Here is a 17,500-nt window from a genome sequence, read left to right as displayed (position 1 = left end):
GAGAAATCAAAAATAATACATAAAAAGTTCCATGGAGATGTGCAAAAGTTGGAGAAAGTCAGATATGTGTGTGTGTGTGTGTGTGTGTGTGTGTGTGTGTGTGTTTTGACGTGTGATGAAATAAGAAAATAAATAAAAGGTCTGTAGCATAGGGAGAGGGATGTAAAAGTGCTAAAAGTCTTGTAGGTGTGTGTGTGTGTGGGGGGGTAGTGAATGAGTGCAAAGTCAGTATAGTTTGAGTTCAGAGTTGGGAAATGTTTGAGAGTGCTGAGGAGTGAATGTGTGCAAAGTCAGTATAGTGTGAGTTCAGAGTTCGGATGGCCTGGGGATAAAAACTTCTCCTGAGTCTCTCAGTTCTGGCTTTGTGACTACATAAGCCTCTTCTTGATTTCAGCGGTAGGAATAATCCATTGTTAGGATGAGAAGAGTCCTTCAGAATCTTTTGGGCTCTTAGGAGTACTCTTCTGGAATAGATATCTTGTAGAGCAGGGAGTTGAGTTCTTATAGATACGTTCAGCTGAGCGCACTACTCTCTGCAGAGTACTACAATCTCTAACTGTGGAGTTCCCATACCAGGTGATGATGCTACCAGTTAGAACACTCTCAACCACTGAAGTGTAGAAGGCCTTCATGATGGATGTAGAAACTTTGAATTTCCTTAGCTGACGAAGGAAGTAGAGTCGTTGTCTGGACTTCTTCAGAACATATTGAGTGATAACAGTCCATGTTAAGTCTTCAGTAATGTGGACACCAAGGTATTTAAAACTTGTGACTCTCTACAGGTTGCCCGCTGATCATTAGTGGGGGTGTAACTGTAGTTCTGCTGCTGCCTTCTGTAATCCACTACCATTTCCTTGGTTTTATTGATATTCAGTGTCAAGCTGTTAGATTGACACCACTGTGCCACCTCATCAACCTGATCCAAGTACAGCTGTTCATTGTTGTTACTAATCAGGCCCAAGATCACGGTGTCATCTGCAAACTTGATGATGGAGGTATGACTACTGTTGGCTTTGCAGTCATGTGTGTATATGTTGTACAGCAGTGGACTCAAAACACAGCCTTGGGGAGCACCAGTGCTGATGGTTAATGAGTCAGATGTCAGACCCCCCACTCTAACCACTTGTGGTTGTTGGTGAGGAAGTCAAATATCCAGTGACACAGGGTGGTGTTCAGTCCTAAAGCCTTCATCTTTGTGACCAAGGTGAGGGGTACTATCGTGTTGAATGCTGAACTAAAGTCAATGAACAGCATCCTCACATAATTCCCATTCCCCTCCTCCAGGTGAGTTAAGGTGTATACACAGAGAATGTGCACTTCCATAGGTTACCATGGGGAAGGAACGCAGTAGAAATGGACAGCTCCCCTAACAAAGATACAGAGGCCAGATGGTACATGCCTTTTTTCATTAGAAATAGATACAGAGGGAACATAGTAGAGAGGTCACGTATGGAATGAATACAGACACACACACACATGCTTTTGGAGCCCCAAGGCCATGCCCCCCTGAACCCCGGCGTTTTGATGTCTTTCCTCACTCCTGTCCCTTCGCCCATCTATCTATCTGTCCGTCTCTCCCACTGGCGCTGTTCCATGCAGCCTGCCTCCTGGAGAGCGGGGACATGATTAAAGTCGTATTTCACACACACACACACACACACACACACACACACACACACACACACACACACACATACTGTACCTTGGCATTTCCCAATGACTGAGGCAAAATCGTCCCTAGCAGACCTGCAAAAAAGAGAGAGAGGAGAGAGAGAGAGACAGAGAGAGAGAGAGAGAGAGTGAGAGAGAGAGAGGGACTTTGACTTTTAAGGTTCCTTTATTGACAGTCAAAAAGGAGACCAGGTAACATTAAAACCAACCCATAATAAAAACCTCCAACCCCCACCCTCCCAAAAAAAACACACAAAAAGACAGAGAGGGAGGGAAGAGGGGTAAAAGATAGAGATTTGCAAAGACGTAAGAGGGGTAAAAGATGAGCGCAAAGACGTAAGAGGGGTAAAAGATAGAGATTTGCAAAGACGTAAGAGGGGTAAAAGATGAGCGGAAAGACGTAAGAGGGGTAAAAGATGAGCGCAAAGAGGCAGAAAGAAAAAGAGGGATAGAAAGCAGGAGATAGAAGACAGTGAGAAGGAAAGAGAGAGAGAGAGAAAGAGAGAGAGAAGGAGAGAGGGTAATGAGGGACGGAGAGACAGCAGAAGAGAACCGAGAAAGAGAGAGATGAAGCATGAGAAAGAAAGGATGAGAAAACGAGAGGACAAAGACAGAAAGAGAATCAATCAATCAATAGTGTCTAATCTCTATTGTCTGTTTGCTCTGAGCTCTTGTCAGAATGGCACTGAACTATCTTTATTTCCTCTTAAGTTGTTTTCCTGCGGGCCATAATTCTCCGCCTGTCGTTTAAAATGTATTTATTCATCCTCCCGTTTCTGCTAAGGCTTGCAGAATGGGGACACAGCCTTCAGCTGGCACGCTGGGCGGCCATGGGGCAGTGCGTGAGGAGGCCAGGCACAGGAACGCCAGCCAGACAAGACAGACGGAGGTAAAATTAACAATTTATAAACACAACACACTGCACCTCAGAGAAGGAGAGAGAGAGAGAGAGAGAGAGAGAGAGAGAGAGAAAAAAAAAACTCTGTGCTCAATTGAGGAGGAAATTACCGGATTTCCACACACTGGTCCTGAACCACCGCCAACAGCTTCCCATTACTGCAAATAAAGGAGAGGAGATGGAGAGGAGAGAGGGAGGAGAGGAAAGAGGGAGGAGAGGAGAGTGTTACAGACAAGGATGGAAGAAGGGAGAGAGAGAGGGAGAGATAGAAAGTGAGAGAGGGAGGAGGGAATGAGAGGGGGAGAAAGGGAAATAAATGAAATGAGAAAAACAAGCACAAACCATTTGCAGAGCATCTGATAAGCCAACAAACGCAGAGGTCAGCTAATCAATCGCTAATTACAAGCTGCCACCTTGCCTTGTTTGTTTGTTTGCTGTTGTTGTCGTGACGATTTGAATAATTGGACAGGCAGCTGGAATGGGATGAGCCGGAGAAAAAAACAGACACCTGACTGAAAAGTGCTGACCCCGCGCATAATCACAGCTAGCATTAGCATGCTAACAGACAGGCTGGCTGCCATCTTACATCTTACTTCAGAGATTTATATCCAGGTTATTCATACTCACTTGGATATATGCTCCAAGTATGGTGAGAGAGACAAACAGTGTCTAGGGGAGGAAAGTTTCTTTTTCTCTGGCTATTTTGCTGATCCATTGACCCCCAAAATGTGTCTATACAGTATAATGTGTCTGTGTGTGTGTGTGTGTGTGTGTGTGTGTGTACACTCACAAAAAACCTCCCCACTAAATCTCAGTCGAATTGCTTACTGCAGGGATTTAATAGAACTAAGTGGCATCCCAGTGAGCAGAGGCCAATTACCCCCCTTAACGTTGGCCCTCTAAAGGCCATTATGGGCATTACGGGGTTCATTCCCACTATACACCACATCACACACACTCACATCATGGCTTGGACATCACAATGGGGCTCCAGGGCTTAATACACAGATGCAACACGTCTCATAAACATTAAATTGGATTATAGCTCCCACTATTGGTGGCTATGGGTTAATGGTTCCCTTAAACTACTGTTGAGATCAGAGCATCAGTGATCTCTCAATTCTTCACGGCAGTTTCCAAAACCTTTATTTGCTTAATGTCTCTCACAAAAGTGGGACCAGGGCTGCTTCAAAAAATGGAGGAAATAAAATGGTGGCGTCAAAACAACTTTAACAGATAAGACTGTGGAGGACAACAAGTACAGAGGGATGCAGTGAGAAAGAGAGAGAGGGGGGAGAATGTGTGTGTGTGTGTGTGGTTCAGAGCTAACCTTGCCAACACCAGCTGCCAGTTGATCTGTTTGGTGGCCAGACGCACAAGTCCTGGGGGCAGTGAAGAACTAGAGGGGCTGCAAACACACAGAGTCACACATCTATCCAGAGACACACAGATGCATGCAAAGACACAAACATAGCCCCACACACACACACATAAACCACATACACCACACACACACACACACACACACACACAGTGTAAAAAAAACCCTGATGGTTTATCCCTCTGAGAATGCTGAGTCATTAGACAAACAAGTCTCTCGGCTCATTGATCCTCATGCATTTTTTAAACCGAGTGAATAACGCCCCAATTTCAGAACCAAAACGATCATTTCAGGCCAGCGGCCCAGAAGAGATGAGGGGAGAGGAGAGGAGAGGGGGCAAGAAAGCACGAAGATTTCCCTCAAGCATCAGCCAGATATGAGCAGCATTAATGGCTTCCTAATGCCACTTTTCAAGTGAGGCTCTGCCAGAACAGTCACTCAAATCAGACATTTCAGTGTGCTTGTGGGTTTGATTTCACGCAGCTTATATATAGTAGTGTTAACAACCATCTGCCCGAGAATCGTATTACCAGAACACAGGCTTAGATTATGAATATATAGACTGTCAGTAGAAAAATGACTTACCATGCAAATGAATATTAGCCTACATGTTTGAGATGGTAATATACAGGCTAATGGGACGTTCATGTCAACCATACTGAGGAAAGCTCACCAGCGTCTATTCTTTCAGCACCAACTGAGGACATTCAAGGTGTCTAAGGATGGTGTGGGGGACTCCTACAGAGCAAGGTGTCTAAGGCTGGGATGAGGCACTCGTCTCCTACAGAGCAAGGTGTCTAAGGCTGGGATGAGGCACTCGTCTCCTACAGAGCAAGGTGTCTAAGGCTGGGATGAGGCACTCGTCTCCTACAGAGCAAGGTGTCTAAGGCTGGGATGAGGCACTCGTCTCCTACAGAGCAAGGTGTCTAAGGCTGGGATTAGGGACTCGTCTCCTACAGAGCAAGGTGTGTAAGGCTGGGATGAGGCACTCGTCTCCTACAGAGCAAGGTGTCTAAGGCTGGGATTAGGGACTCGTCTCCTACAGAGCAAGGTGTGTAAGGCTGGGATTAGGGACTCGTCTCCTACAGAGCAAGGTGTGTAAGGCTGGGATGAGGCACTCGTCTCCTACAGAGCAAGGTGTCTAAGGCTGGGATGAGGCACTCGTCTCCTACAGAGCAAGGTGTCTAAGGCTGGGATTAGGGACTCGTCTCCTACAGAGCAAGGTGTCTAAGGCTGGGATGAGGCACTCGTCTCCTACAGAGCTGTCAGAATCGGTCACTGTCTGCTTTGGTAACTGCTCAGCCGACGACAAAATGGCGCTTAATAGGGTTGCCAGGACTGCATCTAAAATCATGGGGCAGGACATCCCTGACATCAAGGACATATATATAACACCCGACTGCTTAAAATGGGAGGGAAATTAGTCTGGGACCCCTCCCATCCTGCCAATGCCCTATTCACCCCTCTTCCTTCAGAGAAAAGGTTTAAAAGCATCACAGCCAGAACTTCACGATTCACAAACAGCACATATCCCCAGACCGTAAGAGCCCTTAGCACACATCATCCCACACTATTTGCACAGAACCTGGCTACGTCCCACTCAGAGTCCATTCGTTTTAAGGCACTAACACTTTTGTTTTGTTTTATTGATCTACAGTATTTTTTTTTTAGTTAGGTATTTATTGAACTATAGGGGTCCAGACTTTCTGGACATCTTGTATTTTATCTTATTTATTTGCATTTTGCTCTGTCTTGTACGGGCTGTGTATGTCATACTGTCTGTGCTGTCTGTATATGTCTTGTACGGGCTGTGTATGTCATACTGTCTGTACTGTCTGTGCCTGTCCGTACTGAATCTTCATATATTGATGCCAATGGGTCAGAGAGACAGATACCGGCATGGGGAGGAGGGAGAAGACGACAAGTAGAGAGAGAGAGCTAGAGAAGGAGAGAGAGAGAGAGAGAGAGCTAGAGAAGGAGAGAGAGAGAGAGAGAGAGAGAGAGAGCTAGAGAAGGAGAGAGAGAGAGCTAGAGAAGGAGAGAGAGAGAGCTAGAGAATAAGAGAGAGAGCTAGAGAAGGAGAGAGAGGGAGAGCTAGAGAATAAGAGAGAGAGCTAGAGAAGGAGAGAGAGAGAGAGAGCTAGAGAATGAGAGAGAGAGCTAGAGAAGGAGAGAGAGAGAGCTAGAGAATAAGAGAGAGAGCTAGAGAATGAGAGAGAGCTAGAGAGAGAGAGAGAGAGAGAGAGAGAGAAGGAGAGGGCACTTCTTACCTGTACCATAAGTAGTGAAGGATGAACCTGAAGGGACCTGCGTCAGAAATAATATCACACATCACACAGCTGTTCAATCAGATATTACAACATTGGCCAATAACATAACACAGGTGTCCAATCAGATATTAGAACACTGGCCCACCTCCTGGGCCCCAGAAGGCCCACTCAAATTAACAATTTATAAACACAACACACTGCACCTCAGAGAAGAAGAGATATAGGCAGATGATTAAAATTAATCTTACAAATATCTTGCAATAGGTTACTGCCCTGCAATACTGCAATACTTTAAGAAAGCCTGAGCAAACTGATCTCCATCATCACCACTGACATAGACTAACTAAGTGTTCTTGAAGCTATTGCGAACAGAACGTTCTGTTCCACAGTGTGTATGATCGTCATCCAGCAAAGCTTTGAAAGTAAAAGTAAAAGTAAAACTGATGCGACTGTCAACTTTACCACTTGAACTTACCCGTCACTGCTTTGGCGATCAAGGACGAGTCATGCTCCTTATATCCCCTCAACTGTGCATAAACGAAATACAGACGTATACTTATTGACGATGCACATGAGGCCTCACGTTAGAGTTTGAAAAGTGCTGCATTCGTGGTACGAGTCTGACATTTAGAAGTGCAGTTGAATCAAATTGTGTTAACCTGCACCCATAGTGGAAAGAGCAAATGAATGAACTTTAAGCAGTCAACATTTCCGTAAAGCGAAAAGAATATAGTCGTTTTTTTTTTTATGGAATCAAATAAGCAAGCACAAGATCGTTTATTATTATACACCTGTCGGCTGGACAGCAGTAGCACTAGTAGCGATAAGGTAAACTTGTGCGACGTGGCCTCTCAAATATGGACTATCCTAGCGCCAAGAATAGCAACATCGCAAAGTACAACTGTAGAGCCTTAGAACACCTCACAACTCCACCAAATATATAACCATTGCTTATCTCTATTACCTGTGTGTCTGTCTCGGGCGGCCACTCGGTATTTATAAGTAAATCATACAAAATATTCTCCTCTTCATCTTCCAAAATATTGCCGACAGCCATGTTTTCGACTAACGCAAGCATCCATACGTCAAATAACTGTGGCCAGTAAGGCTCAAAATATGTGGGCTCAGTCCGCGTTTTTTAGGAAGCATGATTCCATAAACATTGTCGAATTTGAATTAAATTAAATTAAATTCAAACATTCAAATGTCGTATGAATACTAACAGTTGCTAGATTATATTTTGGAACATTTTAGGATTTTCTTTTAAAAACGCGGACCTTTCAAAACGCACGGTCTTGTTGTACTTACGTCTTTAGACACTATTGCACTCTGTCATAATTTGATTATACGTTACATCCGGTCTGTCTCATCTCGCTAGCAGTCATGGCTGCGTTTGGTGGTAAGCACTTTATCCTGCAATACATTTTAATGTAAGGGATATCTGTCGTTATACTGAATGACATATCATAATTGAACCATGAATAACTTTTTGTCTTGCAGAAATGGGCGTTATGCCAGAAATCGCGCAAGCAGTTGAGGAGTTGGATTGGCTGTAAGTAGCCGGTTTTGCAAGCAAAATAAGGTTTACATACTCCTGTGGGGTGTACTACGAATCTCGATTAGTGGGTTAGCGAGGTATGTTGCGCTCAAAGCCAGGGTATGCTGTGACACGAAAGTGGATCTGTTTTAGTGTCGCTATATCACCATGGTATCTTATGCTGTCAACCAAACCTGGTCGGGAGGAGGTTATGTGCTAAGTTATAGCTCAAATCGTGTTATCTACCGCACACTGACCAATCAATTGTCTAAAAAACGAAGTTATCTCACGTGTAGGATTCTGTCATATATCTTACAGGTGGAGCTCCGCCTCTACTAACATTTTGGATCTCGAATGCGGTTTAATAGTGCTGTGCGTGCAAATATCCCACTATGGACGTGCATACCATACAACAACTGATGACAATTGATTTATTTGATGTTAAAGGTTAGACACAAAAAATTACCGCAGCGTAGATTAAGCTATCGCTCATGAATGCGGAAGTAATTGTTTTTAAATAGAGGCGGTGTTGTGCGTCTCCACGTCACACGATTGGCCAAAGTCATCCCAACACCGAGAACGCGCACAGATCTGAGCTGAAAGCCTAGTTTGACAAATATATCACATAACTGCAATCGTAGTATCACTTAACGTATACCCCTGAGTCAAGGCTTTGTCAAGCCTCGATATGTCTACATAGCCTAGATATGTCTAACGTGCTTCGTAGTATACCCCACTGCACGCCCACCCTGATGATCACCTGTGTTTAATTAATGTACATACTGTTCCCTGTTTTATGAGATAAAGGGAAGCTTATGCTTTTCGAAGATGCCAACTCGTTAGCTTCAATCTCCAATCCACAGCTAATTTTACACAGCCAGTTATCCAAAGTTGTGTTATTAAATGTCCACATTGTTTACATCAGACTAATGGATGTGTTCCTTGTTGACTGGTGTAAATGTCGTTGCAGGTCTGTAGAGACGTACAGAACACACCCCTTGTCAAATAACTTCACTGGCCGTTTTACATAACGTTAGGCCAATAACCGACTCATAGATGCTTGTATCTCTAATTCCACTATAATATTTCTCTCTCTAGCCTCCCGACTGACATCCAGGCGGAGTCTATTCCATTAATTCTTGGAGGAGGAGACGTCCTTATGGTAAACCCTAACAACAGCCACTTAAGCATTAATGCAGCCCTTGGCTATGCTCATAATGCTCAACATTGCCTATCAGTGCACTTCTTGACAACAGTTTTGTTTCCACAGGCGGCTGAAACAGGCAGCGGCAAAACTGGCGTGAGTGAAACTCTCTCGTGGAAAACACCTGAATACCACAGAAATCTGAATATCACAGAAATCCATTACTATGTGTAATGACTGCTGTGTTGGTTAAGTGGCACTTAATAAGTGCTAGGCTAAGTGTTCAGTAAATGGTGTGAGCACCCCTTTACACATCTGCAGTGCACTATTCATGAAGTCAAGGTTGTTTTTGCCGTGCAAGGCCCAGTGATTGTGAAGTGCATGGCCATAACACCTCGTGTCTCCCTGCAGGCCTTCAGCATCCCTCTGATCCAGATTGTGTATGAGACCATGAAGGACCAGCAGGAAGGGAAGAAGGGCCGAGCCGCCGTCAAGACTGGGGGTGCAGGTGTGTGTGAAAGAGAGAGAGAGAGAGATGAACAAAGAAGTGTGTATACATTTTTCAGAATGAAGGGCCATGTAGTGTTTAAGACTGGGGTATATGTGTGTGTGTGTGTGTGTGTGTGTGTGTGTGTGTGTGTGTGTGTGTGTGTGTGTGTGTGTGTGCGCGCGCTGGTGCTTGAGTTTCTGACATTGCTGTCCCCATCTGTCCCCCACTGCAGTGTTCAGTAAATGGCAGATGAACCCTTATGACAGAAGCACAGCTTTTGGTGAGTGACCAGTGATCTGAGACATGAAGTGTAGTGCAACCCACAACTCAATCACACAACACTAATCACACAACACTCAATCACACAACACTCAATCACACAACACTCAATCACACAACACTCAATCACACAACACTCAATCACACAACACTCAATCACACAACACTCAATCACACAACACTCAATCCCACAACACTCAATCTATGTTCATATTTCTGCATCTCTAGAATATTTATAAAATGTACAAATAAAAATGTGTCCTGTGTGGTAGTGTTTAATTTAGCACATCTATTTTAGCTATTTTAACATCTGGTGTTGTCTTTTTTCCCCTTCTCTTCTCTTCTCTTCTCTCCTCTTCTCTTCTCTCCTCTTCTCTTCTCTTCTCCTCTCTTGTCTAATCTTCTCTTCTCCTCTTCTCTTCTCTCCTCTTCTGCTCTCCTCTTCTCTTCTCCCCTCTTCTCTTCTCTTCTCTTCTCTTCTCTCCTCCTCTCTTCTCTTCTCTTCTCTTCTCCCCTCCTCTCTTCTCTTCTCTTCTCCTCTCTTGTCTAATCTTCTCTTCTCTCCTCTTCTGCTCTCCTCTTCTCTTCTCTTCTCTTCTATTCTCTTCTGTTCTCTAGCTATCGGTCCAGATGGTATGTGTTGCCAGAGCCGTGAGTTCAAGGAATGGCACGGCTGTCGTTCAACCCAGGGCGTCACTAAAGGTGACACACACACACACACACACACACAGATTAATTGACAATGATAGAGATTTGGGTAAATAGTGCAAGCAAACAAACATGACCTTTGTGTTTGTGTGTGTTTCTAGGGAAGTACTACTACGAGGTGTCTTGTCATGATCAGGGGCTGTGCAGAGTTGGCTGGTCAACAAGTCAGGCTGCACTGGATTTAGGTGAGCCATTTGTTTGTGTTTTTTTTTAGGTATGTATTTTTTTTTTTTTTTTTTTTTTTTTTTGTAGTTTTTATTTTTGCCATATCATATAGTCTGTGATACGTGATATGTGATATTATGGTTCACTCCCTGTGATAATCATTTGTCTTACTGTGGTTTTAGATAATCGTTAGTACTTTTTGACTGCTGTTAATGTTTGCAAAAAATACTGTGACTGTGGTATATGCTTTCAAGCCTAGAGCCACCATGTGGAAGACAGACTTACCATTTGTCTTCTGCCTGTCAGTTTTATCTACTGCAAATGTGTTTTTGCACCAGGTACTTATAAATATGTTTTATTGATAATGTGTTTGTGCACTGTGCAGGTACTGATAAATATGGCTTTGGCTTTGGAGGGACCGGGAAGAAATCCAACAACAAGCAGTTTGACAGCTATGGAGAGGTAAAGCAACTCAAGTTACTCTGAGAGTTGGGTGCTGCTTTAACTGGATGTATTCCTGTTAAAACTTAATGTTGTTGTTGTTTTTCTTATACACACAGGAGTTCACAATGCACGATACTATTGGATGTTACTTGGATCTAGACAAATCTCAGATGTCCTTCTCTAAGAATGGTAGGACTGGAGTTGTACAGTTTTTACTGCGACTTTAGCTGTCTGTTGCCTTAAGAAGTCTGTGTGTGTGTGTGTGTGTTCAATAGCTGTGTATGTGTATATAGTTTTTTCCTGTGTGTGTGTTACTGTAACTGTAGTTGTCTGCTCTCTCAGGTATTGACCTGGGCCTGGCCTTCACCATCCCAGCACAGCTAAAAGGCCAGGCATTCTTTGCTTCCTGTGTTCTCAAGGTGACCACACACACTCACACACACCTAAAATCAATATGCATACATGTAACATGCATACATAAACACACACCCTAACTCTCTAACACTCTCAATGCCACTTCCAGAATGCCGAGTTGAAGTTTAACTTTGGAGGCGAGAGCTTCAAGAACAAGCCTGCTGAGGGCTTTGTAGCTCTGGATCAAGCACCTGAGGGACACGCGGTCAAATCCAGCCAGACAGGTAGGTTGTGTGTGTGTGTGTGTGTGTGTGTCTAGGTCAGTCTTACAGTTAGTCTGACATGAACAGTCTTCATGTCACGATTAAGACCAGTAGACAGTAGTCCCTCTGCTGTAGTCACATAGCTCCGTATAGCTTCGTACCACTCTAAACTCTGTGTGTGTGTGTGTCTGTGTAGGGAGCGCAAAAGTAAGCCAGGTGAAGGTTATGAATAACGCCCCTAAGGCCATCATCATTGAGCCGTCTAAAGAGTTGGCTGAGCAGACCCACCGCGTGGTCAACCAGTTCAAGAAGAATGTGGACAACCCCAAAGTGAGGTGAGTGGTTTTGCACACACACACACACACACACACACACACACACACACACACACACACACACACAGAGATGTGGACAGCCCCAAAGTGAGGTAAGTGGCTTTGCTCTTTTGCCTCCCATTGGATTAGTGATGCCGCAACCTATCAAGTGTCTGTGTCTCTTTCTATAAATGTGTGTGTGTGTGTGAGCGCTTGCATGTGTGTGTGTGTTTTACAGGGATCTGCTGGTGATTGGTGGAGTGGCAGCTAAAGAGCAGCTCTCCGTGCTGGAGCAGGGGGTATGTTGATGTAGCCAATCTGCATTTCCTATTACTAGTGTAGACCAGGGAATATATGAAATATTAGATAATGTCTCTATTCTTCAGGGAATATATGAACTATAAGAAAATGTCTCTTCTTCAGGGGATATATGCACTATAAGATAATGTCTCTCTTCTTCAGGGGAAAAATGAACTATACGATAATGTCTCTCCTCTTCAGGGGAAATATGAGATAATGTCTCTCTTCTTCAGGGGAAATATAAGATAATGTCTCTTCTTCAGGGGAAATATAAGATAATGTCTCTCTTCTTCAGGGGAAATATAAGATAATGTCTCTTCTTCAGGGGAAATATAAGATAATGTCTCTCTTCTTCTCTTCTGTCTCTCAGGTGGATATCGTAGTGGGCACGCCAGGAAGGATGGAGGATCTCATCTCTACAGGGAAGCTCAACCTCTCCCAAGTCCGCTTCTTTGTGCTAGACGAGTGTGTGAGTACTTCAGCCTTGTGTGTGTGTGTGTGTGTGTGTGTGTGTGTGTGCGTGTGCGTGTGCGTGTGCGTGTGCGTGCGTGCGTGTCTATATCTGAAACCCTTCTCTCTCCCTCTCTCACTCCCTCTTCTCCAGGATGGTCTTCTGTCGGCGGGCTACACAGACTTCATCATGAAGATCTACAACCAGATCCCCCAGGTCACCTCTGATGGGAAGAGGCTTCAGGTGAGAATGTTCACACATGACACCCCCCCCCTCTCTCTTTCTCTCTCTCTCTCCCTCTCTCTCTCTGTCTCTCACTCCCCCCCCCCTCTCTCACACACTCTCTCTGTCTCTCATTTTCTCTTTCTCTGTCTGCCTATCTCTGTTTTCCCTCCCTCCCTCCCTCTTTCGTTCTCTTTCAGACTATGTGCACACGTAGCCGGGTATTTTTTTTTATATTTTATATTTTTCAAAATCATATCATAATCATAATTAAGATGGGGATGGCCAATCGGAGACTCGAAAACATTTCAAGCAAAGGAGAAAATCATTATTGTTCACACCATTAAAAATCAAAAATCTTCAAAAATTATCATAATAACACACCATTATCAAAAGTTTAAAGATAACAGTGTTTTTAGTGACTTAAACACAGGGTTCCCATGGGTCATTTCTGGAATATCAGGGAATTTGAATAAAGTCTATTTAACAGTGAATTTAAACATTTTTGAGGCAAAGTCAGGGAATATCAGGGAATTTTGTTGTAGCAGTTTAAAATTGACTTGCCAAAATTCATCAATACAAACATATTTCCACACAGCATTGTTGTTTATCCAGTTATTTTTCCCATTACTGCTTCCTTGAGTGGTGGGTAGCTCTTGTTTTTTCACTGTCCATTTATTTATCTCCTGCTTCAAAAAGTCAAAACTTCTGGATCACTACACGGCTGCTCTGAAATCTTTGGTACCATTCATTGTTGAATTTTCCCTGGGGATCAATAAAGTATCTATCTATCTATCTATTGGTAATGGAAATGTAAATTCTTTTTTTTTTTTTTTTGTGGGACCCCTGTAACCATCTGAATAGATGAGTAAATGGTAGTGGTCAGTGGTTAGGGATCTGGCCTTCCAAGCTGAACACCAGACAGGTGTACGAGTGCTTGAATAGAAAGGGTGGTCGTTTATGATCAACATAAGCGCTAATAGCTTAAATGTTATTCTGTTGCTGTAAGTTGCTTTGGATAAATGCATTTGCCAAACGAATAAATGTAAATATAATGTTGATGTTCATCAGTCTATTTGTTTTTGTCTTGGGGGAATTGATATTTTCTGGATCTGTTGTGCTTTCTGCCCTTCCATTATATTGCTGAGTAACTGTGTGTGTGTGTGTGTATAGGTGATTGTTTGCTCTGCGACGCTGCACTCGTTTGACGTGAAGAAGCTGTCTGAGAAGATCATGCACTTCCCCACCTGGGTGGACCTGAAGGGAGAGGACTCTGTCCCTGAGACCGTCCATCACGTGGTGGTCCCCGTTAACCCCAAATCTGACCGCCTCTGGGAGAAGCTGGGCAAGAACCACATCAGGGTAAGGATACACACACACACACACACGCTCTCAACGCCAAATCAGTCAGCCTCTGAGATATACTCGTCAAGAACCCCATCAGGGTAAAAACACACACACACACACACACACACACAAACAAATGATTTCTTGATCATGACACAGCCATGTGTAAAGGTATTTTTATAACATTTAGAGATTTTTTTCTACCACTAGATGTCAGCCTTGTACTGTTTTTAACTGCAGCGTGTGAAGCACTTACAGTATGTGTGCATCTCTCTCACACACACACACACACACACACACAATGTCATTGAGCACCGATAGTTGTGTGCCATGCACCAGATTCCATGAAGTGTTTGAGATTGAAACACACGTGCCAGGAGAATATCCTCTGTGTGTGTGTGTGTGTGTGTGTGTGTGTGTGTGTGTGTGTGTGTTTGTTTTTTTACCCTGATGGGGCTCTTATCTGTTTTTGTTGAACCCTTCAGACTGACGAGGTTCATGCCAAGGACAACACACGACCAGGAGCCAACAGCCCAGGTGATGCTCTTCATCATCTTCATCATCTTCCTCTTCCTCATCTCAGGGCTTACCGCTCTCAAGCACTTGTTCCTGAATTCAGACTCAGTGGGACAGGGGGTTTGACATTTGAACAACTTTTGAATGTTTCGGATAAGTTCAGGCACAGAAATGTTAATTTCCCATCATCTACCCCAGGCCTTATGCTTGACACCCCTGCTTTAGTGGGACCTCAGGTCTTGTACTGTCAGGTCTTTGATTGGGGGGCATATTTCAAGTGGTTTAATTGGTCAGTCCTCACCCCAAAGAGACTATGTGGTACTGTCTACTAAGACGCCGCAGAGAGGGACTGAAAGCAGTAGCGGCACACTGGACAATGTTGATATCGAGTGGGTGACTGAGCATGCAAAACAGGTATCAAGAATGCTACCTGGTGGTCTGTCTGTGCTTGGTGTGTTCATGATCGTTCTTCCAGAGCTGTCTAAAGAGCCAAAATGTCTGAAAGTGAAACCAATATGCTCCTGGAAGAGTAGATGATGAAACAGCTAGCATACATCTCAGTAAGTTAACCCAGAGGAAGTGGAAAGCTTCTACTAGAAGAGCCTCTTAGCTTCATTCACCAAGGAATAACAAAGCCAAAAAGCTCTTCTTTTAGGGGGTTTACAGTACCACTTCCTGTGCACACAGTAGCACACAGATAGAGTGTGTGAGCTGGGCCGGGCTTGCAGGAGAACTGTGCTCAGGAATGACTGAGGACAGGCCTGTGTTGAGATACTGACATGCAGTCCTAATGACGAGTTTCTGATGAGTGTGTTTTGTGGCCCTGTGTGTTTGTGTCTGTGCGTGTGTGTGTGTAGAGATGTATTCAGAGGCCATTAAGATCCTGAAGGGGGAATACACAATCCGTGCCATCAAGGAGCACAAGATGGACCAGGCCATCATCTTCTGCAGGACCAAGATCGACTGCGACAACATGGAACAGTACTTTGTCCAACAGGGGGGAGGTGAGGAGACACAGAGCACATACACACACACACACACACACACACACACTCATACACACACACATGCACATGCACCCAAATACATTACACAAATACATACACAGACACTCACACACATTCCCTAATGGCATCGGCCCCACACATTTCTAATTGCCATTACTTTAAGGAGGGTCCTCGTTCACAACATAAACACATTAGATATCCATATTGTAATTCGCCCTTAAAATGGATATCGGTTCACAACACTAACACACTATTTCTCTCACACAAAGACAAACTCACAGGTGAGGAGGGTCTCACAAACACACACTGTTTCTCTCACACAAGCACACACACACACACACACACACTCATTCTACCTTCATTCTCTGTACAGGACCAGATAAAAAAGGCCACCAGTTGTCCTGTGTCTGTCTCCATGGTGACCGCAAGCCAAATGAACGCAAGAGCAACCTGGAGCGATTCAAGGTAAAAAAAAAAAAAAAAACACACATTTTTAACCCTCACACCCAGACTGTGACCTTTAAACTTATCCATGACTCTATGCTGTGACCTTGCAGTGGATTTGATTTTACCTTTATATCCTGTGATGTCACCATAGAAACAGGAAGTGAAGTTCCTGATCTGTACAGATGTGGCAGCTAGAGGCATCGACATCCACGGTGTGCCCTACGGTAAGAGAGAAGGGACAAAACTAAGGGTTGAAATAAACTAAACACGTTGAAATAGAAACTGGCATTGAATGCAACAGTATAGGTCTGTCTTGCTTGATGTCACCGCGCAGGTTGAATTGTATGATTTCTTGATAGTGGCGGCCATGTGTGAAGTTTCTTTATAACATTTAGAGATTTTTTTCTACCACTAGATGTCAGCCTTGTACTGTTTTTAACTGTAGCGTGTGAAGCACTTACAGTGTGTGTGTGTGTGTGTGTTGTGTGTGTGTGTGTGTGTGTGTGTGTGTGTGTGTGTGTGTGTGTGTGTTTAGTGATCAATGTCACCCTGCCTGATGAGAAACAGAATTACGTTCACCGCATTGGCAGAGTGGGTCGAGCTGAGAGGTGAGCACTGATTCCCTCTTCAAAAGTGACCGTGTGTGTGTGTGTGTGTGTGTTGGTCATGGGAGACTTTGAACAGCAAGTTGGGCAGCGACCCTGTGTGTGTGTGTGTGAGGCTGTGTGTGTGTGTGTGTGTGTGTGTGTGTGTGTGTGTGTGTGTGAGGCTGTGTGTGCCTTTTGAAAGAAGCACCCCATACAGCGTATGTTGACTGTAATGCTGATGTGTTGTTTGTAGTAATAAACTTCTCCCGCTCTCTTGCCATCAGGATGGGGTTGGCCATCTCTCTGGTTGCCATGGAGAAGGAGAAGGTGCGTTCCATCCGTCAACATTTTAGGTTTTAGTTTTACTTTGAAGATTCATTTCAACTTTGTTTGTTCTATTCAGTATCTCTGAATACATCCTGTGTGTGTGTGTGTCTAGGTGTGGTACCACGTGTGTGCGAACCGAGGAAGAGGATGCTACAACACCAGGCTGAAGGAGGATGGAGGATGCACCATCTGGTACAATGAGAAGCAGGTGAGAGCAGAAGACCATACATGTACCATACATATGCAGCAACGCTTATCTGTCATCTTTTGTTGTCTGTGTTTGTCAATATGTTGTGTGTGTTTGTCAATATGTTGTCTCTGATGTCTTTTTCTTTCCATCTTCTCTCTCTCTCTCTCTCTCTCTCTCTCTCTCTCTCT

At 44.0% G+C, this 17,500-nt stretch overlaps 2 protein-coding genes across 2 annotated transcripts in view; one reads left to right on the top strand and one right to left on the bottom strand.

Annotated features, from left to right (window-relative positions):
• Positions 1-7,521, bottom strand: part of nbas (NBAS subunit of NRZ tethering complex) — a 201,557-nt gene extending 194,036 nt beyond the window's left edge. The window contains 6 exon segments of the mRNA XM_048249961.1: positions 1,703-1,746; positions 2,680-2,727; positions 3,900-3,977; positions 6,221-6,257; positions 6,696-6,747; positions 7,185-7,521. Of these exon segments, the coding sequence (XP_048105918.1) occupies positions 1,703-1,746; positions 2,680-2,727; positions 3,900-3,977; positions 6,221-6,257; positions 6,696-6,747; positions 7,185-7,298 (373 nt within the window). The 5' untranslated portion in view covers positions 7,299-7,521.
• Positions 7,522-7,565: 44 nt separating this feature from the next.
• Positions 7,566-17,500, top strand: part of ddx1 (DEAD (Asp-Glu-Ala-Asp) box helicase 1) — an 11,275-nt gene continuing 1,340 nt past the window's right edge. Inside the window, exons 1-24 of the mRNA XM_048249960.1 lie at positions 7,566-7,619; positions 7,721-7,772; positions 8,856-8,919; positions 9,028-9,057; positions 9,313-9,409; positions 9,624-9,671; positions 10,289-10,372; positions 10,480-10,563; positions 10,929-11,005; positions 11,104-11,176; positions 11,330-11,406; positions 11,511-11,625; positions 11,801-11,939; positions 12,157-12,217; positions 12,589-12,687; positions 12,823-12,912; positions 14,065-14,253; positions 14,724-14,775; positions 15,612-15,758; positions 16,135-16,226; positions 16,360-16,432; positions 16,744-16,816; positions 17,080-17,122; positions 17,235-17,330. Of these exons, the coding sequence (XP_048105917.1) occupies positions 7,604-7,619; positions 7,721-7,772; positions 8,856-8,919; positions 9,028-9,057; positions 9,313-9,409; positions 9,624-9,671; positions 10,289-10,372; positions 10,480-10,563; positions 10,929-11,005; positions 11,104-11,176; positions 11,330-11,406; positions 11,511-11,625; positions 11,801-11,939; positions 12,157-12,217; positions 12,589-12,687; positions 12,823-12,912; positions 14,065-14,253; positions 14,724-14,775; positions 15,612-15,758; positions 16,135-16,226; positions 16,360-16,432; positions 16,744-16,816; positions 17,080-17,122; positions 17,235-17,330 (1,971 nt within the window). The 5' untranslated portion in view covers positions 7,566-7,603. The remainder of the gene's footprint in view (positions 7,620-7,720; positions 7,773-8,855; positions 8,920-9,027; positions 9,058-9,312; positions 9,410-9,623; positions 9,672-10,288; positions 10,373-10,479; positions 10,564-10,928; positions 11,006-11,103; positions 11,177-11,329; positions 11,407-11,510; positions 11,626-11,800; positions 11,940-12,156; positions 12,218-12,588; positions 12,688-12,822; positions 12,913-14,064; positions 14,254-14,723; positions 14,776-15,611; positions 15,759-16,134; positions 16,227-16,359; positions 16,433-16,743; positions 16,817-17,079; positions 17,123-17,234; positions 17,331-17,500) is intronic.

The sequence above is a fragment of the Alosa alosa genome, chromosome 8, assembly GCF_017589495.1.
Source record: "Alosa alosa isolate M-15738 ecotype Scorff River chromosome 8, AALO_Geno_1.1, whole genome shotgun sequence".
NCBI lineage: Eukaryota > Metazoa > Chordata > Actinopteri > Clupeiformes > Clupeidae > Alosa > Alosa alosa.
Note: the sequence above shows the minus strand (reverse complement) of the source record. Positions and strands in the feature narration are given on the sequence as shown.